The sequence below is a fragment of the Rhamphochromis sp. 'chilingali' genome (genome assembly GCF_963969265.1).
Source record: "Rhamphochromis sp. 'chilingali' genome assembly, chromosome: 10".
Lineage (NCBI taxonomy): Eukaryota > Metazoa > Chordata > Actinopteri > Cichliformes > Cichlidae > Rhamphochromis > Rhamphochromis sp. 'chilingali'.
This window is the reverse complement of record NC_137937.1, coordinates 32,992,702-33,019,832: the sequence shown is the minus strand read 5'-3', so window position 1 is coordinate 33,019,832 and position 27,131 is coordinate 32,992,702. Positions and strand designations below refer to the sequence as shown.

At 43.0% G+C, this 27,131-nt stretch overlaps 1 protein-coding gene across 2 annotated transcripts in view; it reads right to left on the bottom strand.

Moving 5' to 3' along the window:
* Positions 1-257: 257 nt before the first annotated feature.
* The window catches only part of znrf3 (zinc and ring finger 3), a 65,584-nt gene continuing 38,710 nt past the window's right edge, over positions 258-27,131 (bottom strand). The window contains exons 3-8 of one of the 2 annotated variants that reach the window (XM_080893405.1): positions 9,645-9,719; positions 6,853-6,984; positions 5,916-6,023; positions 5,164-5,331; positions 2,272-2,374; positions 258-2,190 (exon numbers count right to left, since the gene is read on the bottom strand). In XM_080893405.1, coding sequence (XP_080749531.1) covers positions 446-2,190; positions 2,272-2,374; positions 5,164-5,331; positions 5,916-6,023; positions 6,853-6,984; positions 9,645-9,719 — 2,331 coding nt within the window. In that variant the 3' untranslated portion in view covers positions 258-445. Of the gene's footprint in view, positions 2,191-2,271; positions 2,375-5,163; positions 5,332-5,915; positions 6,027-6,852; positions 6,985-9,644; positions 9,720-27,131 lie in introns of both variants that reach the window. The other variant, XM_080893404.1, reaches the window with a different exon arrangement.

Here is a 27,131-nt window from a genome sequence, read left to right as displayed (position 1 = left end):
TTTATTAAAAACTGGGCCCAGATTGCAAACCCTTCATGGCAGCAGGAAGTCTTCAAATAGATGCCAATACCAACCCAATTGAATTTTCAGTTAACAACCTCCATCCATGTGTGTAGTATCATTTGTGGCCACAGGAATGAACTTAATACTAATATATATATATATATATATATATATATATATATATATATATATATATATATATATATATATATATATATATATATATATATATATATATATATATATATATATATATATATATATATATATATATATATATATATATATATATGAATGACAGGCCATTTCAGTAGAAATCCACACAATCTAAGATGATAACATTCAGTGCTCAGAGAGCAAGGCTAGAACAAGGCAACTGAGGGTTTCAATGATTGACTGACACGGTACCACATACATTGTCCCATTCTTTCAGGACTCAGGTTCATATGCCCAAACCTCCCTCATATGTTGAAGTACTGCTTCCCAGTACAGTGGGGCTTGCAGAGAGCTGAGGGTGAAACAAAGCCCTGGTCTCCTCCTCTTGAAGGTATGGGTGACCTCTAAACTGTCCTGAGGTGAAGTACCTGTCCGTGGGCTCACGCTGCTCCCCTGTCCGCAACTCCGTCTCCACTGTGACACTGACTGGTAATAAACTGCTCTGGGTCTCTGCCCCTGTACCCGATTCACAATCTGTGTCCTCAGGAATAATGGGTATTCTCTGGTTGAGTTCGCAGCAGCCCTGTCCTGAGCAGGCCTCTGAGTCTGCGTGTGCATACTGCACATTAACAGCGTAGTCCTCAGTATAACGCCCTGCTGTGGCCCTGTGGACCTTCATCTCTTTGTAGAAGCAGCAAGGCAGCCCTTCATAGCTCACCTGCTCAGAGGAAGGGCACAATTGCTCAGAGGCAAAGTAGTTCTTGGAGGTTGACCCCTGGAAGTCCATTTCCCTGTGACAGCGTTCGGAGGCAAGACGCCCTGCTTGGTCCAAGTCCTGCCCTTTGCACTCAACATTGGGCGGAAGCACCTCAAAACAGCAGCTACAGGCTGCGGCCCCGAGCTCCCCCGACTCCTCTTGTGCCCCCTGTCCCCTGTCACCTCCGGCAGCCTCTGAAGCCCCGGCTGAGGTAGTACTATTTTTGCTGTTCTCCCTGGGTTCCAGTGATGAGCGACTGCTATAGTTGGGCTCCAAACTGCAGTTGGAGAGATGGTCCCCCGTGTTATATCCTGAAGCTCCAGCTGGGAGCTGGAGGCAGTCATGTCCCAAGGGTGCAGGGGAAGATGAGTCCTCAGCTGAAACTGTGTTGCAAGCCGTAGCTCCCGCTTCCCCCCCGGAGCCCCGACACGGACTCTTGCTCCGGTAAACGTAAGGATCGTAGTCGCTGCTCAGTGAGCTGCGGAAAGTAGAGCAGCTACCGTAGACCCCCTGGTTGCTGACTTCAGTACAGTCCAACATGGAGTCACTGGAGGAACAATGGCACTGGCCAGAGCTGCTGCTGCTGCTATCACTGCCAGGACAGTCAGCGAGGTAGCCGCTGCACACTGAGCGGTGCCCGTGATAGCAGCTAAGGCCAGAAGTGCTGCCATTATCAGCTATCCTTGAAGAAGACGCAGGTGCCATGTGTACCACCGTGGGGTACAACAGCCCTTGCTGAAAAGCCCTGCTGTGGTGGCTCTTGTGGACCCCTCCTCCACCAAGCTGCCCTGGCACAGCAGATCCTTGGCCACCATCAGGAGGTTGAGGGAAAGTCAGCCCCTGAAAGTAGTAGTGCTGGTACATGGTTTCATACTGCGAAAAACAGGCTGCCCGGGAGAAGTTGCGATTATGGATTTTGGGTCTTTTAAACGTAACATGATGAGGCTGTGAAGGGTAAGCAGGGGGTCCACGGTGCTCTAATCCACAGTGGTGAGGGTTGATTGAATGCTCCAGGAGAGTGGGGTGGTAGCTCCGGAGAAAGGCCGACGTCGATTGGGGTGGGTACAGACCTTGGGGATCTGGGTGCTGGTCCACAGTGAGCACCGTGATTGGGTTGCCATGCGGGTCCATGCTGGTTCTAGTTGGGTAAGCTGTCACCTGACCAGCACGGTGCACCCTTCCCGGGTAATGAACTGGCAGGACCACTCGTTGCCTGCCATGGACTGGATTGCCGGGGTCCATGCATGCTGGTCCTGGATTTCCCTTCTTTTGCTCTGTGATGACAAATAAAACAACATTAAGAAACATTTCTAAAAGGGACCCTCAGCATAACCAGAGGTTGAACATCAACTCACCAATGATGTTGTGTCTGCAGTGGGGACAGGTGTGATGTTGGAGCAGCCAGGGGTCGACACATTTCTTATGAAATCTGTGGGCACAAGGGATAACCCGCAGCTCCTGCAGGAGAAAATAAAAAATTCAGCAGTTAATCTTCATGCACTGTCAAAGCACAAACAGCAGCAAATACAGCAATGAAATATATCAAACGCATGCTCTTATTTTTAATTACGCTGATATAATCTTTTTAAATCTCATAATACTGTCCGATAAATAATTCATTCTAGAAATATTTTAAAAAACATTCAATATATCTGGTTTATGTCAGTGGTTAAAAAAAAATCAAATGATTAATGTAAAAAATAAATAAATAAAATTTAAAAAATCAAACACCCAAACAAGTCATTTAGTTTTTGGGGGTTTTTCTTAAACCCAGTTAAGACATTTTCAACATTTTCAAGCCAATTAATTTCTTACCAATAAGTCATTCATATGTATATTGCATTAAAGGAGTCCTAATATCTTGATGCATGCTCATGTTCGTACTTTCCAACGGAGAAATGTTTTTGGTCTCCACAAAGAAAGAAAGTCACATGGAACAGTGACGAAACGTTTCTCCGACAGAAAACATCCTGATGAGCAGAATCAGCTTTCAGGGGTTTCAAGCTCCATATGTCCATCCTTGGTTACTAAAAGAGTGACTGCAGTATAAAAAGATTTCCTCATTTTATCTTATACTCGGCTGTGATGCAGGAAACAAGCCATTTATTTCCATTTACCCACCCTTTAAGCCAGCGTTCCCCTGATTCCTTTAATACAGCTATCATCTAATTGGCTGCTGCTTGCAAACAAAAGATTTGAACGGCAGGTGGGTGGGGGCGTTGTATTTATAGCTCTGTCCCTAAGATGACCATATTAGCGATAAACCCATCCTCTCTGACATCATACAAAGCCTAGAGACAACTTGCACATACTCTGATAACATTATTTGAAACTTCCCATGTATCCAACAGGTCTCCTTTAAAAACACATTTTATATGTATTATTTCATAGTTGCAGTTGTATTATATATGCAGAAAAGTTTAAGAAAGTGTGAATTAATGTGAACTTAAGAGAAGCCTGGTGTCCAGAAGGTGGCAGCAAAGCTACACTGAACTGTTATCGGTTGATCGTGAGTCTAATTGACTTTTTAAAACTAACTTGACATCATGGGACAAACACAATACTCACACCACAGTAAAATGCAACTTTAATGCTCAATGAAGCCACGTTTTCAAACAAAGCAGGCTTTTACTCATACACCATTAAATATGATAATTTTCCATTTGAAGAATTCCAAAGTATTAAACTAGGAGCACTGGTTTTCCAGCGACAACTCTTTCACTGCCACAAATACTTTACTGTGTGGCTTAATATGACTCATCTTTAGGCTCTTTTGTTGCTTGGTTCACTGCTCAAAAACAGCTTTGATGCCATTCAGTCTTTTATATCGCCACTTCCTCTGTGCAATCCTGGCGCCATGCTTTGTTCTGTTTTCTTCTCCTCCTTACCGAAGACACACATAACCACAAACTCTCGCGCACACACACACACACACACACACACCACTACGTCCCTTCTGGGCACTGGGGTTTGTCCCCCCCATCATCGTTGAACGAGGATGAGCAATGCTCTTACTGTAAATCTACAAAGATTAGGATACATAATTTGACAATGACTCCTTGAAGGATTAAAGAAGGCCACAATGCGAAAACAGGAAGCCTAATCACAATCCAGTGCACTCTGGGTACCCTTATCTCTCCAGGTGCTCTGAAAGACTGAGCTAAACATCTAAAAAGGTAGCGGAAAGCGTGTCACTAAAGATCGCAGGACTGCGGTCCCCGAGCACATCAGGGGGACTTCCATTCCATTGTCCATAAAAACTGCATTATGTTTCATGTCAACAGAATATGCAATGAAAAGAAAACAAACGAGGCGGGTGGATGACCGCTTTAGCACGACCAGAGTTAAGCATTCTGACTCCCATATGGTTCACTTATGCCTGCGTGAACCTTGAAGCGTTTAAAAGCATCCATCTCAATGCAGATGTTTTACATTAGTCCTGCGTTTGTGTTGAACTTTTCGGTGTTTTGCAAAGTGTCACTCAAACTGTTAGTCTGGACTGCATTATTATGCATTTTGCTTTAACAGTTTGAAATATTCTCATTTAAAAAAAATCTGATTTAAAGAAACAAAACGTGTCGGCAGTTATCAAATAAAAGTGCTTTGCTTTGTTACAAGCAGACAACATTCAGCACAGTCTTTCCTAATCCAGCTTTGCTTTATTTTCTTCCCTTTCATCCATGGTCATCTTTTTATTTGTGCAGATTTATAACATTTTGCTCAGTTTTATTATCAATTTCTCAGTTTTAAAAGACATTGGGGCAACCGTGGCACTGGGGGTTGGGAAGCGCATGTGTAACCGGAAGGTCGCCGGGTTCGATCCCCGGGCTCTCTGTCCTGGTCGTTGTGTCCTTGGGCAAGACACTTTACTCTACTGCCTACTGGTGTTGAGAGGGGCCAGAGGGGCCGATGGCGCAATATGGCAGCCTCGCTTCTGTCAGTCTGCCCCAGGGCAGCTGTGGCTACAACCGTAACTTGCCTCCACCAGTGTGTGAATGTGAGAGTGAATGAATAGTGGTATTGTAAAGCGCTTTGGGTGCCTTGAAAAGTGCTATATAAATCCAATCCATTATTATTATTAAACAGTGCTACACGCAAAGAAAGTTTGATTGATTGATAATATGGTCTGTCACGAAGGCGGCCTAAAAAAAAAAAAAAAAACAACCTATGTGAAGCTTCAGAGAAGTGAAATAACTCCTTCATTCCTTCCAGATTTCAGGGTACCCCAGGTAAAAAACTCTTCTTACCTCACCATCGATGTACTTCTCCAGACAAATGGCACAGTCAGAGGTGGAGCTGCTGCTCAGCGAATCAGAGGCTCCGCAGCTGCTCTCGCGCTGTCCCTTGCCTTTGGCCTTGAACTTTCTTGTCTCCATCTTTTCCAGAGCCTGGATGGCCATTCTGTTCATCGAGCTCTGTGGAGAGGAGGGTGTGGCACAGTGTCAGAGGGGGTAGCAGCACATTTGAGACCAACATCTGACTTTTGCACGACCTTTCGAAGCAAAGTTGACATAAAAGCTGAGATGAGCGATTTCAAAAGAAATTCCATTAAAGTGTCTACACATTACTGTTGGCAAGTGTGCGTTTTGGGGGGCTGACATCATGATTTAACACTTCTCCCTCTGACACAGTGCATCATTTTGCAATATTTCACTGATGCATGAGCATCTTTCTGGTTTTAATTCCCTGTCCTCGTTTCATCTTTTAATTTGCTTTGCGTCGCCTTAAAATTGTTACTTATTAGGAAATGTTGACTGATAAGTCGGCACGTACAGAACTGCCTACTAGGCACAGAAGGGGAATCAATCAGCGGCAGAGCTACTGTCGCCTGACGCAACGCCTCCAACTCCCACTAAAGTCGTGCTGACTGGAAAAACAAGGCACGGCGTTGTATATCTGGGTGTGTTTTCAGCACGACGCGGGCATACGTTTGGTTGTGACACACACAGACTGGCATATTATGAAACAGTTTCTCAAGTTATTTGAGCTCCTCACTAACCTGGCTTCTTCTCTGCTTCAGTTTGATCTTGATGAGCAAAATGAGGCAAACCAACGACACCACCACGAAGAAGGCCAGAAAGATGCCCATGTCAAAATACTCTGTGGGCTGCTGTGGAAAAAGGAAAGCAACAGAAACACATGCGTCTCGTTAAAAGGGTTATTTCATCGTATAAAGACTTGCATTTAAAAGAAAGAAAATTCCATTTACTGGCATTTCGACATATTTGATTATAGTTTTTGTTACTTGCTCAGCAGACCAGAACACGCAAAGCTGTGACTCATTCGCCGCTCAATGCAAATAATATAAAATGCGACCTTCATGCATAATTCAGTGGCGTGTTAAAGAACAGATACGTGGATGATTATACATGCTGGCCAGTTCACTTTGCCATGTGCATCACTGTCTTCTCACTCTGTCAGTAATTTGCACAGGTTCGAGCTACAACTACACAGTTGAGACCATTCTGCAGACTAGAGCTTAAACGAGTCAGTAGCAATAATAATACGGTTTGTTTTTTTTACTACACTGCTACACTACTGCTCCCTGAAAAGTCTCTCTCATCACCAATCCTTTCTCTTGAGGTTTCATTATGTCAAGTTATTTGACCTCAAAGTGTGCAGGTCTCTTATCAAATATTCCAAGCAAACAAACAGCTCTTTGAACGGCTGATATTAATCTCTCAAAGTGCTGCGAAAAAGTCTTTGGCCTCGGGGCAGCAAAGAGCAGAGAAGAAAGGAAAAGGGGTCAGATTTCACAGCTGGAATTTTCGTTTGTCTTCACATCCAAAGCTTCTCTGCGCTGTTTTGCCGCGTGGGCCTCACAAACATGTTCACCTCATCCCCAAGTTCCTCACATGCGCCTGAGATTTGTCCCACACACATGCACTCCATCTACACTGAGCGATTTTGAGGGTTTTTTGTGAGTAAGCACTTACCCTCGGTGGTCTGTGTTGTATCCGAGCACGGGCCACTTTCTGCTTGTTGACGATGTTCATCAGTTTGACGGCGTCGTTGCCCTTCACGTAAACCACCGGCCGCTTCAAGGGATCCTCAGCAACCTGGTTGAGCTGAAGAGGAGACGGAGAAAGAAGACACGTGAGACACAGGCCTCTTGTTTTCTAACTAAATTAGACCGGTTTTGTAATTTTGACATGAAAGCTGTCGTGTTCAAAAGGGACCTGTTATGCACGGCCAAGGTTTTAAATAATGCGGTCTGTCTATGTAGAACTCCACATTTACAGGTTTTTTTGTGGCCCTGTATGAGCACAGATGCCCCAGCCACCTTCTTCTTGCAACGTGCAGCCAATCAGAACAAAGCTGGTTAAAGGAAGGGATAAAGTAACTAATATAGTTTGTTTCCAATAACATATCTACTGAGAGGGTGGCACCAAAGCACTATGTCACACACAATGATAACTTCAATGTCCGACCTCGTGTGAAGACAATGAGAGAAACTCACATTAGCTGAACGTTACTGTTTAAGGCTTTCTTATATGTAGGTTATTTTTAGATGATCAAAAAAAATCATCTTTCTTTTTTTTTTTCCCCCATAAAACATGGACGTAGCTTTCCAGTGTTGTTCGTGGCGACAGCTATGGTTCCAATCAGAGCTCTGGTCCTAAAGAAGTGTGGGTGAACCTCTTTCTGTACTGACCCTGTAAACACTTTACTATTGAGCTTATGCACTCGGTCACTAGTTTTCAGTCTATTTTGTAAATCTCGGTTATTCTGTTTCATAATGGAGGATTATCTGTGGTATTAGTCAATCGCAAGTTAACCGATAAGTTTGTGCTTTCACAGTCAGAACTACCCTTCCTCCTTAATTAGTGGAAATAGCGGATCCCTCGTCTCCAGGGGACGCCACAGTGGGTCGCTCCGCATGTTTTGATTCAGGCAAAGTCTTAAGCCAGATCCCCTTCCTGTCGCAAACCCCAGGGGAGATGTGTGTGTCTGTCTGGAATCAAAGCAGACCACTGCAATATGGAGGTACGGACAGGTTGAACCTTTGTTTTTTTTTAGCTCCATTATAGTTTTAATTTCAAGCTGTTTTTATATATGTAGAAACAGTTCATGGAAAGGGTTGCTTGAGCTGAAGTTTGGTCTGTGGATATTAAACCTTGAGCTCAAATGCATTTGTGTCAAATATGCAAAAATGAGGCCTTTTTAATTATGCCCAGGACTGATTGTTCTTTTTTATTCAACTCCAACAATTTTAAACCACTCTCTGGTGGATTGTTCTAGACCAATTAACATATGTAGTGTGAGACAAAGAGGATATGAGGCAAAGAGAAACCGGTGACCTTTGTGAATGTAAAAAGTTTTAAACTTTTCCCAGCTGGGAAAAATGACCTATAGGCCCGAGACATGGAAACTGCGGCCACGTTTGCCAGAGGGAGTAGGAGGAAATAGTCAGTGAATAGTATGTTCTGGCTTTTGAGTCAGTTGGCATACTCCTTTACTCCTCCTCGCCCTCTCTGTTCTTCCCGCTCGTCTGCTGGTTGGAATCTGTAATTTGAAAAGCCCAAGGGAAATACCGAAGATATATTCACATTGCTATTTCTTCTGCTGTCGTCATGTTCCCCAGTGAATTACTGTATGTTCCGGTTTAAAAGTATAGATGCTGAAACTTTTGATCTCCCGCTTGATTCTGGTGAGCTGCTCTTACTCTGAGAAACGATTCCACTGCAACTCGAGTTTCCCCTTTAACAAGTAATGCCCCAATAAAAATTAGCTAAAAATAAAAATACAGTACACAAGCACAAAGTTAACCATAAACTTAACTTTTCCCAAAACAAAACTCCAAGTGGCACTTGGCCCCACATTACAGTATAAACAGAGGAAAAAGGAGGTCAAGTACATTAAGTTTATAAAGCTTCTCCTAATTTTGGCCCCAGGACCTTAATTCTCTTTAAGCTCCTCCTCCCTGCCCCTCGGCCTTGTGACTCCTGTCTCTGCTGATCGGGCTGCTCTGACTGGAAAAGCCTCTCGGGGGAATTTAACACAGCCGCCTAGCGCTGCCTTTCATGTGGTCTGCGCGCAATCCCTTTTATCTCTCAGCTACGCGCTTTATGATCCGGCAGCAGAGAAGAAGAGGCAAGGAGAGAGGGAAAAAAAAACCCTGCAAGTCCAGGCCTGGTGTGGCAGGGATGAATACCACAGGAGAATTCTTGCGACAAAGGCGTTCAAGAGGAGCAACTCGAGTATTATACCTCTTAACGGCAGAGACACGGGAGTCAGGAATACTGTCTCGATTTGTGTGACAAGAGATATGCTTTCTTACTTTAGCCTGTGCTCCCCTAAACTTGCACTCAAAGAACGCTCTCAGGAGGTGAGGTAAAGTATGCTACCTGTGCAATTGTGAGCTCAACAGAGTTTGGTCATGGTCTAGTGAAAGCTGAACCTGGATATCAATTTTCAGTCCTCACAGAGTGTAGTGCACTCCTCCAAACACAAGTTGGGAGAGATGAAAGGCCCGGAATGGCTGAATGCGCGAGGCTGATCCGCGTGCTTTTGAACAGAACTAAAGATAGAAAGATCATTGTTTGTGTACACACACACACACACACACACACACTCATACACTGCCAGCCAGAAGGGCAGGGCAAGCTGCTAAGCTTCATTCAGAAATGAAAAGCGGAGAGTCTTTCACGGAGAGACCGAGACAGATTAGACTGTTTCAGTGCTGTTGAGAGCGTGAATGCCGGAGTAATTCTCTGTGTGTACAAACCTGGTCGATGGCATCCGGATTCTCAGATACATCAAAGATGACGGCTGTGGCTCCCCGCTGCACCGCTCTCTTTGCCTGCCAACACAGAACAAAGTAATCATTAGATATATTGAGGAAAAATAGCCGGGGAATGCATAATCATACCGATAAAGACACTCAACTCCCAAAGTTGGATTTCACATTTTACTCAAGGCCACTAGAGGGAGTTCTCTGCCCGAGTGTAACCTTCACACACATTATCTGAAGTGAGAAAACGAGAAGGAAAAATTAAATCGAACAGATGAGACGTAAACAAGCCGGGGACAACATTTGCTTGGATGCACATGTGGCTTTCTCCACCATGATGTCATTCCACGTATATCTGCGCCATATTAAGTTAATAATACGACAGAGACTTAAACACTTCCATAAGGAACTAACGCATGCACAGCTCCATGTGATGCAACTCTGCTGTGCAGGTTTAGAAAAGTTAAATAAAGTTATCATGGATTTCCTGCTGTTAAAACTGTGAGCTCCTTTCATCTGAGAGGGGGGAAAGTCATAACACAGAGGCCTTTTGAAGAGTTCTGCTAAAGGCAAAAGATAAAGGAAATGCTTGGATCTGCAGAACCCTGAGTATCTCCTTGCAGAATCCAAATTGGCTTCCCCTCGTCAGGGAAAAAAAAAATATATATATATATAGTTCCTTTATCTTAACTCCTGCCTTCCCCTACAACCCGTTCTCACCCCGCCTGATTCACGGTGCCCTATTTAGACAGCGTTTTGATGTCTACACTACATGATCTAAAAGAGCGCGGCTGGATCATATCCTGGTATTATCAAGTGCCCTTGGGCTCTTGCCAGCGTTCTTCATAACTGGAGGGAACAGGGACGGGGGGTGAAGATCAAAGTGACAATGTACAGTGCTGTGACTCCGCTGCCGACTGGCTGCAGAGTGTCACCGCTCCACTCTGCAGGCACGGAGGACGGACACGGAGTGGGGACAGGGAGCGGTGGTATGTGCGGGGGAGGCACAATTGCTCTTTTCCCAACATATCATGTTGATTTCTGAGGTAACAACATTCAACAATGGGATGTTGAGCAACTTTCAACATCATTTGTCAAAAGGGCAGCCATGTAGTTCAGTAGAAAGACCACCGTGGGTCTCAAAAAGGCCCTCAGCGCTCCTCAAATCAAAGGCTTGTAAAGCCCTCGGTGCGCTATTCAAGTTTTATTTGTCTAATTGGTAGCTATATGGCACATCATGTCACAAAGGCTTCAACTGACAATAATTGCTGACTAATTTATCAATTACTTGTCATGAGTGAGTCTATAGGATGGCAGAGAATTGTAAAAACAGGCCACTAAAGGTCCTGTGTAAAAATGAGGCGTGAAGAAAAGTAAAAAGGCTTTTAAATTCAAAATAATCCATTATTTAATATCATTTTTGTGACTTTACCCTAGATTAGCTTTTCTACAGGATGCTTGCGTGACACTCTTAAGTTTCCTGTGTTTCCTGAGTCTGTAGGAAGGTGGTAATGATTAACATAGCTGTCCAAGAACAAGCAGGTGAAGTTAAAGCAAGTTTGAAATAAACTTTTTCCAACTTAACTGGCAGCTTTTAATTCCTTTACACAGTCCACTGCTACTATTTGCATTCACAGCAAATAATGAAACTGTATAGAATAGTTAGATTTTCAGTACATGGGCTTATTTTACAGCACAGGGGAAGAAAAACAAAAGGAACAAAAGTCCTCTGATGGGGGGGGCTTGACTCTGAGTGACTGAGTGAACATCAGCTTCAGGAAAATGTAAACATATCATGTCTCTGAATTTCAAGCTGTCTTAATTAGATTTCCCCTTGGCTTAATCCATAGACAAGATGTTTATGAATCTGGCTTTCATAGCTCATTAAAGACTAATTAACTAAACAAACTGAATCAATCATTCCCAGCAGTGAAGGAAAGCCCCATGAAAAACAACAGCAACACGCAATAAGTACAAGCGCTTCCAACTTTCTCTTTCGTTCTGCTTCCTTTACATAAACTAGCATTGCTCTTTTCTTTCTCCGTTTTTCTTTAACTTTTGTACTTGGAAAGTTCAAAAGCGAGCGGTGTGGAATCGGCTTTTCCCTCTCACCCAGTTTTCTCTCAGCTCCACGCTGCCAGGCTCCAGCCCCCATTTAATTCAGCACAAGTCTGCTCCTTTGATGTTAGCTCTCCCAGTTAATAATTAATAGCTCTTGGTAAGACGCTTTGAGAAGAAAGAGATCTCCCTCCTGAAGAATCTCCACTCGGGCAGGCCCGCGCTGCAGTGCAGGGACTTGCCTGACGACAACAAAAATGCACCCACAGGCAAACTGGCTTGCTTAAAAAAAACACCATAAAAAAAATTACAATCTTCGGACACCAAAAGATGGATTAATACGGTTAAAAAATTTGCTCAGAACTAAACTACGGTTTATTTCAATGAGTCAAACTGGGTTTAACGAGACATTGTGCAAGAAATCTGAGACAGCACCAAGTCGTCTGTGGTAAACCTTTCAAAAAAAGATGAATTGCACACTAGAAAAGTGGGCTTTCATTGAGATTCAACAGGGATTTCAAAGAGGTCTGGTCATTAAGCTTATCGGGAAGGAAGTCACGATGAAAGTTGCAATAAGACAGAAAGTTGCCTGACAAGTAACAGTTTACAATATTTGGGTTTTATAAAAACTAATATAACATTAAAGGGTGAATTGTTCAAGAAACAAGGAGATGGGAATTTTGGTGGTATATTTACCACCATGTACTGGTACATTGTCCACATATTACATATGTGGACAATGATAAAATGTAGTGATGTAATTATGGAACTATTTCTTTAGTGTAGTGTAATTTCATAAAATACAACAAACTGTTATTTAAGTTACTCCCAAGCACCCCGGTTTGTGATAATGAGTGAATAACAATGTCATCTATAATAAAAAATACAATAAACACTAAGAAGATCATTTTACTGCAGAAGTACTTTTACTTTTGACACCTTTGAAGTGAAGTATATTTAAACAGAGCTTCTTTCACCAGTGGAGATTCACTGATCAAGAACTTGAAACACTATAAAGTGTTCAGATAATATTAGATTACCATGATTCCCCATCTTTTGTACTTTTTTACTCAACCAACGGTAGTTTGTAAGATTTGATCTTTATCCATGAATCAAAAAGTAAACATATGAGGACAAAACCCCTGCGAGGCAAACAGAGGTGGTCAAAAACAAGGCAAACCGAAAACTGTCTCACTGTGAAATCCTGCAAAAAGTTAATATTTTTCTCAAAGCTGAGACGTGATCTCTCTCCCTCTCTTGATCAGTCATCCATGCTCAAAAGTCAGCTGAACTCTCAACCCGAACTGCCTGCCAAAATGGTGGTTGGGGGGGGGGGGTTACAGGTACTTCACAATAATGCTGGCTAAACAAACTTCCCGCTGGCTCGGAGACATTAGAATTAGGGTACAATCGTCCCTGAGTGAACAAAAACCGCAGCAGAAAGCACTGAGGACTCAGTCTAGACGCAGAGGAAAATGAAAGCTATGTTTAGCATCCCTAAGTAAACCTGCCAGCTTGTAAGATCTGAGGGAGCGAAATTTTCACTCGTCTGGAAAGAGTCTCTTCTCAGTGTAGAACTCACTCCGTCATTCACACGGACCGAGGGTTGGCATATTAACTCTGTGTCACACACAGAGCCATCCGTGTGTGTTTATAAATGCATGTTTAACAGAAAAACACAGGCTCACGTGCAAACCGAACTACACCTGGATACACCTGCAACATCTGTCTCACGCTCCAGCTCTTCTATCCCACTGCTACCTTTCTTCTCCTCTGCTTCCCTTGTTTTTTCCTTCTTCCTCCTTCTGCTCATGCTTTCCTTTCCTGCTCCCTCTCTCTCTCTCTCTCTCCCCCCGCACTGCTATAATTAAGGCAATTAAGTCTTCAGAAGACTCTCCACTGCTATTATGCTGTAATTTCATGTTGCCTCCTGGCTTTACCGTTTATTAAAAGATAAAGGCATACTTTTCTCCCGTGGATTTTCTCATATGTGGTCACCCCCTCTTTTTTTTCATGTCCTTTTCTCACTCCCTTTCAGGGAAGGCATGTGTGCCGAGACATTATTTACATTCAGCTAAAATAAAATCAGAGTTTTCAATGTGGCTATGCTTCATCTGATTGGACGCCTTTGCAGCTGAGAGAAAGAAAAGCATTTCTGAAACGTCTCTCCTTTGTTCTCCGTGGATGCTGAACTTCAGCAGACAAAACCTGGCTGTATTATCGTGACATTTTCAAAACAGCAGGATTAGGAGCACTTACTCACCTAACTAATCCTTCTTCATCTCCCACCGTTTGATGTGAGCACTTCACCGACAAACCGTTGCTCTGTCGTAACATGTTTTTCTATTTACAGATATTCGACATAACTGTTTTGGCCTGTGTGTCATTTAATCAGCAGGTTTAGCGATCCTGCCGGATCTGCTTACTGTTGTGTCATGACCACTGTAATATTAAGACCGCGCTATTGTGAAATCATTTACAAGGACACAATGTCACTCAGAAAACCTTGATGTGCTAAAAACACCTGACTAGTGTTGAGTCTAGGGCTGCACGATTTTGCATAAAATGAGAATCACGATTTTTTTGGCTTAGAATTGAGATCACGATTCTCTCGCGATTTTCTTTTCCAGTATAAATATTTATTGCACTTATTAACTGCACATCAACTTCGTAAGACTGAACATAAAAACAATAAATAAACATAAAAACAACAAATGTCTCACATTTTGTCGTTGCCGCAAAATGTTGTACTGCTTGAAATTCTGTCTCCACCGTTGCTCGATGCTGCGTGTATAGAGCAGGTAGTGCAACAATAGAAAAATAGTTGCGGGACGGCACTGTGTAGCGTTTGTCTAGGGTGTTGATCATTTTCCTAAATCCCTCGTTTTGCACAGTGTTGATGGGAGCCATATCTTTGTTCAGGTGATAAGTAATAGCCTCCGTAATTTCTTTGTGCCTGCAGTAGTTCGACGTGTATAGGGAAGCGCTGTATAAGGTTCCCGTTATTGATGTTTGGGTGGTTGACCGGGACGGATTTTCTCCTGTCACTTTCTCGTCGTCCCTGACGTGTTCTCCGTTGTTTTTCCCCTGCTAATTTTAGCAGCCAGCTTCTGTACCACGTGGTATAAGGCTCCGCCCTTGTCATTTGTTGAGCAGGAAGAGTGAGCGCTTGTTTTCATGCAGATTACGTCCCGGATCAAAATGCGGTACAATCGTCGTCGTCTTTTTTCTCTCTTTTTAAAAAAAATCGTTGTCATTTGGAAATGAGATCGCACATAAGTATGAATTGAGATCGCGATTTTCTAACGATTAATCGTGCAGCCCTAGTTGAGTCACCGTTCAGTTTCTGATTCCATTCTCACAAACTTTTGAACTCGCCCATTCGCTCCCTTTTTTTTTTTTTTTTTTTTTTAAATATTAATGCTTTCTCGCAGCTGCAGCGTGTTACAACAGTCCTAAGGGCAGTCTAAGGCACCATTTCAAATATTTACGGAGCACATAAAAATCCACTTGTGTGTCACACCGATGGGGGATGGGGGCCGGCAGGCCTCTGAGCTCCTCTCCATTCAACCACTTTCATATAAACTGACAGTTCACCCAAAGTAAACACACAGGGGGAAGAATCACTTAAAGCACTCAGTGAGCTCAGTGACTGCCATTAATATCCAACATGCAGATAAGAGGTGAAGTAAGGAAGTGGATGCTGACCTGGTCACCATGTGCTGAGGAGTAAGGACGCTGAATAAAAGAATGGTTTAAGCCCTAAAATTTGTTTAAGACGACAGGCAACTTTAATAATCTGCTGGCATAATGTCAATGTTACTTCATCAGGGTCTGTGCGAGTGTGCCACATGGTGCTACAGGGTTATAGCACATTTCCCACACCCACTTCTAGATTGGGTGATCCATCACGATAATCATGTCAACTCAGAAAGAAGCACGAGAGGCATCGTGTACATGCCTACCTGTTAATGCGGCTGCGGCATTGAAAGTGATAAGTAAATGTTATTAGGTCTGACCTGGTGAGACTCCCCGGGAAGCTCATTCCCAAATGAAAACATGTTCACATGGCGTCCGATCAATGGAGCGCAGGTCTGCCATAAATCATGGTTTCATTTGAGCTGCTGGGGTAAGGGTTCACTGTTCATAGGAATCACACTTTTATCTGATGTTTACAAGTTAGGTCTTTACTGCTTTTTTCTCCCTGCTTCGCCAATTTCTAGAAAAATATCTGGGTGGCATATATTTGCTTGTCTTTGCCAGATTAATGACTATTAGCCATTTGTTGGTTTAAGATAGCTCACAGGCTTGGCTATCAGAGATTTTCTATCATTTTGTAATAAACATGAAAGAAACAGTTTTGTTCCTCAAACAATAAGACTTACAACCTGCTGAGTAAGAAACATTCAAATAAAATGTGTGGTCCAACCCTTAAACCTGCTGTGAAGCAGGATGTGTGCAAGTATGTAATTTGTGTGTTTAATTTAATTATATTGATCCTGATTTGAATCATTTCATGGTAAGGTTGCTTGAATTAGACCAAATTTAACACATTTTGTTTTTATGACTCAGTATTTATGAATAGTTGTGAGATTTGTCCAGGATGACAGATTGAGAGAGATGTAGAAATCTGGAGCAGATATAATGAACTCACTATCAGACAAACTTCAGGTACACTGACCCTTGACCCCATCTCTGTGCTGTACATATAATTGACCAGGACGCATGCACACACACACACACACACACACACACACACACACACACACACACAGCATGAAATGACTATCTTTGTCACTGTGACACTGTAATCAGTTCCCCTAAGTCCAGCCAAAGGACTTTCTTTGCACTGAAGCCCCAGAGCTGAAAAATTGTAAAAAGTGAGGCAGAAAAAGCAGACATTTCCAGGTTTCCTTAGGAGGCAAAGAGCTTTCACCTAGAGTCACTACTCTGAGGTTTATGGTGGACAAAGACTACACATCATCTGTCATTTCTGACAAAATCAGCCGTATTCATTATCTCTCTTGATATTGCTGGACTAAAGAAAAAAAAACAGATTTTTTGGGGGCGGTCCATTAGCCCGCCTTTGTAGTGGCCCTTTGGGATTTGTCCCTCCATGGCTGATGTGTGGGACACCAGTGTCCCCTCTCCATTTCTGTATCTGCCTCAGCGCACAATATTGGGTGGCCATTCACCCATTATTGCATAACCAGCATTATACAAGTGAACTGTGCTATCAAAATATGTGTGTGTGTGCATGGGTGTGTGAGGGGGCACCTCTGAGGAGGCCTGCCAGTGGAACTTGGCAAGGAGCCGACCCCATTAAAGAGTTGAGACACACAGAGAGAGAGAGAGAGAGAGAGAGAGAGAGAGAGAGAGAGAGAGAGAGAGAGAGAGAGAGAGAGAGAGAGAGAGAGAGAGAGATAGATATATATGCTGGCAAAATGTGACCTTAAAAACACAAAGTACCAGGCATTAAACGCCGGATCAATTTTCTCTTCTTTATTTGTTGATTCGATTCTGCCTGGCTGAACTCATTTTCCCCACATGTAGACATGATTTTATTCAGAAACATTTAAAAGAGAGAAGCATGTAAGAAGTTTGCATTTTTGTCCATCAGTAATATAAATATGAGCGCTGCTGCTGCCATCATGGATTGCAAAGTCAGAGTTGGTGGACTTTCCAAGTGGGAAATCCAACATGAGGGGGCATTCCAGCTGAAAATTCCAACCTGGAAGTTGAAATTTCAAACTTCCCACTTCAAATGGAATGCACCTTTACCTACTACTCTGCAGTCTGTAAAAAGCAGCATGTAATCAAAACCCATATACTAAGTATCATGTTTGCTGTGAAAATCTTTAAGCTGCATGTCACTTTATAGGAAGGAATTATAAACTTCACTTCCTAGAAGAAAAAAAATAACAAAGAAGATTACAACTAACCCATGTTTTTTAGTTTTGGTGTCTTTTTCTCCAGTGAATTTGAGACACTATTAGCCCTTTTCCACTAGTACCTGCACGGCTCCACTCAGTTTTGCTTGTTTTCCATTACAATCGAGGACCACCTAATGGGGTCTGTATAGCAATGCTATAAAGTACCGTGGCGTCATTTGTACGTGGCATGAACACCACAACAATGGAGGACATCGAGGCGATGGTATAACTCCTGCTTGTCAAACTCGGACGACATTGTTGTTTTTAGTGTAGCCTTTCCCCTCGTCGCCTGGTTTCAAAAAAATGGCGGTTTTGATTTTCGTGAAGGACTCATGTTTCATCGAGTGACACCACCGACAAGCCAATCTGTGGCATGTGTCTGTTAACAACACATTTTTGGATCCCCACAGATTTCTTGGAATCTCGGCCGAGAAGGCCGTAACGTTTAAACATTGGCTTCAAATGTTACCATTTTTAAATGAATTTTATTCAGTGCAACAGTCAACAGTATGTTCACCTATCAGTGGCGTCATATTCTCTTTAAGCCCTCTCCCGTGGCTATAATTTCCAGGAAACACCGTAAACACCAGATGAGAATGTGCGCTTGAATGTTATAACATTGCCGTTTTTAGCGCAATTGTTTTGAACACGGATAGCAGATTGAATTAACCAAAACAAAAAAAAACAAAAAAAAAAACATGTTTTCACAAAAAACCTCGATCAGAATTATGTAAAAAAGACAATGAAATCTCATTATCTTGTCATCATGTGGGAAAAAACAAAGATTACTTAGGATACACTGTGGTTTTTACAAAATGAGAGACTTTCATGAAGCATCGAGTTGAATATGGCCCTCGTTTTATGCTTGCTTTTCTTTTTAATTACATTTATTTTGGCGGGAAATTTGAGCAATGGTTCGGTTTTCTTATGTGCGTCCCGAAGGCACAATAAACAACAAATGATGGATGAAGTGCAATCACTGAACTCGAACTTTTCGCAGAATACGTCGCATTTTTATCTCTCTCTGTATATAAAAATACACGAGCTCGTCTTTGCCCGTTTTGCACCACAGACAGCGTTTCCCATCTCTCCCTGTGGTTTGATGTCCTGTGGTGTCAGACACACACACACACACACACACACACACACACACACACACACACACACACACACACACACGTAAATGCACTGACTGAGACTGCCGCTAATCAAGATGCTTTTTAGTCTTCTCTCCTCCCGCTGCCCACTGCTCTGCCCTGCTGAGACCAAACATTGAGACCGGAGGAATGGACAACCGCTAATTAAATTTCCTCCACTTTTCCTCTCCGTCCCTCCCATGTTGTTTTCTTACCGGTTTTGGTTTCTTGCCCTTTGTGATTCACAGGAAAATAAACAAGCATCCAGCTAGGAACAAGAACACTACTTCTCAAAAGCTTCTTCTCCACCTAGTGTCTAAAAGAAGCCGTTGGGGCCAAAGTGGGAGAAGTCATGACTAGAAAAGACGGACTATAATCCCACTTGTTATTCATTGGTGGGATTTTACTAGTATTACTGATTGTTAATTTGGCCTTCCGTCATTTTAATCAGCCTCACAGAACTTTAATGAATGGAAGAGTGATTTTATGATACAAGTTAGATTATAGCTTCTAGAAAGGGTTTAAAGGATTGTTTTAAATGAACACTCAAAGGCAGAAGAACTGAAGAGAGCTGTCAGATGAAACTAAAGAAGACAGCAGGCCTGGGATGACACACTACATTGTGCTTTCCTTCCTGCAAGGCTCTTGGCACATAACAGATCAATACTAGTGTTTCTCTCTGACTGCCAAGGATACTGACCTCAAACTAACAAAGTTAAATATTAAAACAGAAGGTCAGGCGGGTTTAGCTGATCACTTTGAAAAAGACTTTTTATCCTTTTTTAAAAAACTGATTCTGTTTATAAATCACTTTTTCTATTGTCTTGCTGGGGGATGCCGCTGCCATTGAGGTGTGCCATTACTCTGGGCGGGGTGTGCTTGGTCTGCAGCATTGTTCCCATGGGTGGTACATGTCAACTAACAATGTAAATTCAAGGTTATTCACTACACCTGTCAGTGGTTTTAATGTTGTGGCCAATCAGAGTACAATATGAATGAATAAACTGTTAGACAGCGTGTGCAGACAGCTTTATTGATTGCAACAGCTGTAACATCAACTGCACGTGAGACGCAGCTGAAAAAGACGGCCAAAGCTCTCGCTCAGTCAACAGCCTTTTTAGCTGCAAACAAAGAGAAAAACATCTCGTTCTGCCTCCCGGGCTAGCTGCTAACCACAACACATACAGGTGTACCTGCCATACGCAGCCGACGCAGGTGTCTATAAAACATGGATGTAGCTACAGTTACACCAGTGTTTTTTACAAACCTCAGATGAGAACGAGACTGACGCTCACATGGTGGCATCTCGTCAGTCGCAAGGCAGCCACCATAAATGCCCTGAAGCTTGTCATCCTTTGTTGTCTATTTTATGCAAAACGCAACCTTAATTTACAAAATGAATATCGTGATGGACTGAAAAAGATTTAAAACTAGTGATTGAAATCATCAACTTACTGGTCAAGCGTTTAACAGGGTACATGAAGTAAAGAAGTATGGCTGTTTTTCAGTAGACCGCTTTAAAGTCAGTAAGGCAGAGGAGTTGTGCCGAAATTTCTTTTCTTTTTTTTTCTTCTACAAAACAAAACAGCAACAGCACAATATTTGTTGTCCCCAGTGTCCACGCTGCTATATTGTGAACTTGCACAACGTTTAAAATGCAACTATTTCAGTCAAGTGGAGGCGTTTCCCTAAACTGCTACTTCTCCCCTTCCTGTAATTCGTCTCCAGTTATACGGTTTTTCTCTAATCTCTGACTCGACGCTGCTTTAGGAGACCATGCCCCTGCACGCTTGAAAGAGACACCGCCGCTGTTGCTTCTCTTTCTTGTAATACGCTATCCTCCTGCTGGTTGGGGGTGTTGCCATTGCCTGCTCACTTCTTTGCCTGGGCAAACAGCAGAGCGGGTCAGGACTTGGCCCTATTCCCCTTATTTTGCATCCTTCTTTTTTCTTTTTTTTTTTACTGTTCCTTTCTTCCCCCACTATAAAGCCTAACAGTGGGTCAGCAGAGGAGGATGACTGTGGTTGATTATGTAGAATAAAGAAGAATACAATTCTTCTTTAAATTGGGATACAATGTGACCAATTTGTTGTGAGCACACGGACTTGTCTGCTTAGCTGCGACACTGAAAAGGCATCAACTGCATGTATCCTCCAAATGGAGTAGAGAAGAGATAATTATAATAAGGAAAAGTCTTGATACAACTATTTTCACATATGCAGTTTCACGCCAAGATCCTTTTTGATATGTAAAATTTTCCTTTTAAGTAATCTGGGACAGCTTACAAACCTCAAGACAAAAATCTAAGGACTCGTGAGATGTTTGATGGCACTGGAAAACATAAAAAAGCCTTTTTATTTCTTCTTCCAGTCTTTTCTTCCTCTCATGACTAGATTTTACTTGTTGTGGGCTTCTAAAAAATATTTATATGAAGACACTGGACTTGAAACTAGAACACAGGACCTGCTGCAAATAGGATTTGACCAACCTTTATATTGCATGACCTTAATGCCTCCATATAAAGGTGCGTTTATTCAGCTATTACTGCAATAAAACACCTCACACTGTCATTTCTCAGCAAGTCATCTCTTGGTTATAATATCTTTTGGTCAACAAATCCATTTCTGGATCACACACACCTTGTCTTTCATGTACCTCTATTTTGTAAAAAAAAAAAAAATTTACAGATAAATTTGTATTCCTTATATTTATCCGATAAATTTTTCACTGACTTTCTTCTTCAAGTTCTTCTTGCAGCATGTAATCACTTATCCAGATGTTAGATCTTTATTGTTATACTGGTCTCCAGTAAACAATACTAATGTGCTACCCAGAATCTACTAGGTGCATTCCCATTCAATATCCCCTCCCTATCTACATGTTTCTCTTTCTCTTGTTCCATTACCTCACTGTCTGAGGGCACGACCAGCTCCGATGACACTCATACATCAACCCACACACACACACACACACACACACACACACACACACACACACACACACACACACACACACTCTCGCTTAGGCACACATCACTTCTTCTCCATCTTCTTGTGCTGGACCTAACCATGCCTCCCTGGCAAAGCATGAAAGAAAGTTTGAACCACAAGAACAGGATGCCATTTTCACCCCCGCTAACCCTTCAGTTTTGGAGTCATGTATAGCAGGGAGAGGCATCAGATTAGCTGTGTGGGACCTCGGGGCTTCAGTTTCCAGCTTTTGTGCCAGGCCGTGGGCTCGAGCCGTACAGACAACACGGCCCTGACATACACAGTGAGGCGCGGGACACGAGGATTCTCACGCACACAAGCACATTCCCATACAAAGCAACGGGCTTAGAGATGAAGGGAGAAAAGACAAGGCTTTGCTTGATGTGGGTGGATGTCTGGTCCTATCTTTTCTAAGATTTACTTTTTCCATGGCTCATCTTTTCTTTTGTCTTTTTGCTCACTGTCTGACAGACAAGACAGCTTAAGCTCAGGCTGTTGTCAGACTTTTAAGTAACAATTGTGATAAAGATCAAAAATCAGTGTAAAGGTGGAGAAAATAAAAAGAAACATCCATAGTAGAGCTAAATGCACTTTCTTCTCCCCTCTTCTCTTCCTCCCCCCTTATTTCTCTGCCCCCCTGCCTCATCTTTTCTTTTTCTCTCCCTCCATCTCTCTCTCATCTTAAGTCCCCAGGGCTCCTTTCTCCTCTCTTTAAATAGAGGCCTTAGCTGTGAAGTCTAATAATGGTCATTTGGCCTCCCATTGAAAGCTGGGTAATTCGGTCCAGGGACGGCTCACTTTGAGCCACATGACACAAGGAGCTTCCCAGTGACCATGGAAACGAGCGCAGTGGGACCCCTGGGTCCCTCCAAGTGCCGTGAAACACGGCAAAGCAGTGATTTAGGGGAGAGACTTACTTGGGAGGGGGTGATGGGGGTAAACTGAAGTAGGAAGATGGGTGAGTGTTCCAACACACCCTAAGAGAGAAGAAGCCTGCAGAAGCTTTTTTTTTTATAGCTCCAGTAAAGGTTGAAGACAGTACCCTCTTTTTTCCTGTGGCCTGCATAAAATGGGAGCCAGGGTGATTTTAGGAGCTTTATTTATAGGGTCTTTTATTATGAGTTATAAGCTAAATTGGAAGTACTTCCTCAATATAGGAGGAACTTTGAGTGGTGCAACACTGGTAAAAGATTAAGAGCTGCTGTCCAAGACTAATGTTAGCCTCAGAAAAAGGAGCAAAACATACAGAACAGAACTGATAGTGAAGTCAAGGCTACACTGAGTCTATATGTAAAATTCAATCATCGGAGTGAAATACATTAGGAAAAAAAACTCTCCACGTTCACTTCACCTTGCTACTAGGCATTCACACACAGTGAGGAACTGTAGGTAGAAAATAAGGAGGTTGGAACAAGACTGCAAGAAAATCAAAGACTGCAATAAAAAGGTGATGCTGCATTACTATTTACAGGCCACTGGAAACTGCACCATTATTAGTGGTTTGAATGCAAACAGGGGAAAAAAAGGCTTGGAAAGTATACAGTCTACAGAATGTCACATGACATAGGCCCTTTTTAGAGAGGAGACTTAAAGCTCAGCTTGTTTCATCGGTCCACTAAAATGCCTGTTTGCTGTCGATCGCATTTCTAACTTGTCATTTTTATTTTACAGCTTTAATCAACTTTCCAACACAAGTGAGTCACCGCAGTTTTGAATGCTTTCAAAACTTCATTCTTTGCACCGTTATTACCAAGAGCAGGTTCTTGCTGTCTGTGCTGCCTCTGCAACTTGTACACAGGCTGCGAAGGGGATCGTTCTTCTTGCACTTCCAGGTATGAAGCCTTACCCTGAATTGGCAACGGTTCTTATTGTGGGACAGATACGAGACCAAGGACTTCCTGTTTCATCTAAAGGTCAATGTTTACTAATGCAGATCACTTTTAAAAGCTAATTAAAAGCTAGGTTATCTTTAAGGAATATCAGATCGCTTGATGATTGTATTTCTGCAAGTGTAACCAGCACACAACCAAATATCTGACTGCAGGTAAACTACAACTGCAAATCAAAAAGCTTTCAGTACCAAAAATCCCATGTTGATAGATTCTAAATGTTCATATGCATATGCTAAAAAAAAGTTTGCTCAGGCTGCGTAAGACTGCGGTCATGACTTTTCCAGAAAAAAGTGACTCAGGCGCTCATTCAGATATAAATCCACCATGTTCAGAGGACGTCAGGTTAATAGAAAAGAGTCTGAAAAGGGGCTACACAGATAAGAGGGAGAAAGAGAGAGAGGCTCCTGCCTGGTCACAGTGGAAACCTCTCCTGACACCCCACCCGGAAGAGCGGCCAAGATAATATCAGCAAGTTGAGGCGCACACAAACATGAAAGAAGCACCCAAGAGGCAGGCCCCTGAGTGCTCCATGCTTCACAAGATTTCTTTTTTCCTCCCCCTTTCTTCTCTCCCTGCTGCTCCTCCTCTCTTTTTCAGTTTCTCTTTCTATCCCTCCCTCCGCGCTGCCGCGTTTGAAAGTGTTTGTGCAGAGTGCTTAGGGCGAGGGCCAGGTGGAGAGAAAGCTAAAGAGTTAGTGTGTGCATTTCACCCCATCAGGGTAACACGAAGTTCATCAAGTATTTCCTTTCAGATCTAGAACCTTTCTTTCACGACTTCATGATTTGTTTCTAAGAGCTAATAAGGCTGCACAGAACACTAAGTCCTGAGTGATCACCTGGCTATTATTTCAATCATTTGAAGTCTCAGATAGAATTGCATCTGCATTCAAATGTGTGGAAACTGTTTCAAATTGCAAGCCGTCGAATTCGACAAAAACGTGTTTCAGTGACAAAAAAAAGCAAATCCCTAAAGTTAGGTGAAAACTCAACAAGTTGAAGAAGTTTAGCCTTCAATTCTTTTTCATACTGGGGTCGCCAGAGTTAACAGCTTTGATTTAAACAAAAAGACTGGCTTTCGGTTTGCGGTATTCAACTGAACGGGAATAAGCCCCCGTAAGTTTTAGCACAATCGCAGGGGAAAATTGTCTCATCGATATCATGCATCTTTATGGATCTTCTGAGAAAAGAGTTCTTTTAAAAACTTTGAACAAAAAGACAAGCTTCGTCATTATCGAACGGTCCCTGTGCAATTTGCAGATCAATTGCAATTTAACAAAACACTCGGGAGAACGCGGAGCGTAGAACTGCAGCAATTTTCCTTCTTTCTGTTCACGAAGGTCTTTTCTATAACAGAAGGAGTGAAATGAAGAAGGCAAAAAAAATAAAAGAAAATGGCGTGAGAAGAGAATCGTTAGAGAATGTGAGTCATTCAGCCATCTTCATCAAAACACAAGCTGATCTGCCAGCCCATTAGGTCTCCATGTCCATACTGATAAACAGCGGATGAGCCACAGCGTGCACACATTCACAAATACACCCACTGATCAAACAGTATTCGTATGAAAAAGTCTGAAAACAAGGCCACATAGAGCCAGTTCAATCCAGCATGTAAGCTTCTTTACCACACGGCCTGCGGCATGACACCCTACTGGCATTGCCGTGGCCTCGGGATGACCTCTAACAGTAAAGTGTGTAAAACTATAGCGTCTAGGATGGCTAATGTGGCCACAGGCTATGAGCCAGTCGCCAGCAATATCGCACTCATCTGTCTGTAGCCATGTCTTTCTTTTTAATGCCCATCTCTCCCCTTTTCCTCAGATGCACATCATTCTTGTAGCCCTCGTGCACTTTCCCGATCATTCCTTGCCGACACACACACACACACACACACACACACACACACACACACACACACACACACACACACACACACACACACACACACACACACACACACACACACACACACACACACACACACTACACCCTCTCTGCAGCTCTGGCTGAGATGCCAGACACAGTTAGAGTCCAAGAGCCACTTAGCACTAAGACTCAGCAGCTGTTTGCTCTGGCCTGCTGTCCCACAGTGCCAACTTCAGGACCACAGTAGAAAAGGACACACTCCTCTGCCCGCTCACATTGTTCCAGAGAAACTGCTGTTTTAAGATGAAGCTTGTGTGTGTGTCAAAGACAGAGCTGCCCACACAGGATACACTTTTTATGGTGGTATGCCTCTGGCAAAAACTTTAAAGTAGCTGGCTTTATTTCGGGGAGGATATGTCAGTAAAGGTCTCGAAACTTTTCTTGTTGCTCTAGTTATTTTTAAGTGCTTTGTAGCGGCCGATCTCATGGCCAGTCGCGCTCCGCTGCGATGAACTGTTGTTTTTGGCTGGCGTTTAAGGTGGAACTGATCATGGTTCAGAGACAAGCTGGTTAAGGCCAGCACCAGGCCACACACAACAAGCACATACCAGGGAGATTTACATGCTATGCCAGCCAAAAGTCTTGCTTTTCACAAGCAGCAGGGCCGTGTGGGAGGACAGGTTCCATTTTGCTACTTATGTGCATATATAAAAAGAAAATATATATACCATGCTAAATGCAAACCCCAACCACCCACTTACCAAACAGACACATTTACCCAGGTCATCTCTTTGAGACACCAAGTCTCCGAACTCTTTACCTTAATTTTCTGCCCATACACTCTTCTGCCTTCCCTCTCCTGGCTTCCAGGGATGGGGACTTATGTCATGAACACTCGGGTGGGATGAAACGAGGAAAGCCGGCATGCTAACGCCCCGAGTGAGAGTCCAGTGCCCACTGGACTCGCACTGCAGCACTGGAAGAAGAGATCTCTTGCTGGCACTGCAACAAAGACACCGACGGGTCTGCGCCCCCAATGAAGGCCAGTGGCATGATTTCATGTTCCAGAGGAGCTGCCAAAAATTGCAGTGAATGCGTGTGAACAGACAGCGTAGCGAAGACGGGAGGGAGGTCAATTCTGAGAAAGTCGAGCAGCGAGGAGGAAATGACAACCAAGAATATGTAACTGGCTGCAATAAATAGTTCAACATGAAAGAGGATACATGTGTGCAGAGCTGTAAGCATGATTTACAACATTTACAAACACCCCAGAGAAAGTTAAGGGTTGATAAGCTGGAGTTACAGAGACGGCGCTGTGAAAGCAACAGGGCAGGCCTTCGGACATAGGACATTATAAACAAGACAAATGCACTTTTTAGCCAAATCTGATAAAGAACACATCAAACACTACAGTGAGAGCCCATTTGCTCTCAGTTCTCCTGCTGTTATGGGGAGGGGCTCTAGTTCTGTGGCACACTGAGGTCAGAGGTTTTATAGTCCTGGAGCTCTCACAGGAACCAGACAGGAAGTGCAGGAAAAAACTGTGTACATATATATGACACACCAGCACTTTAGTGAAGTTTGCACATGGACTTCAGAGGCTGGAATGA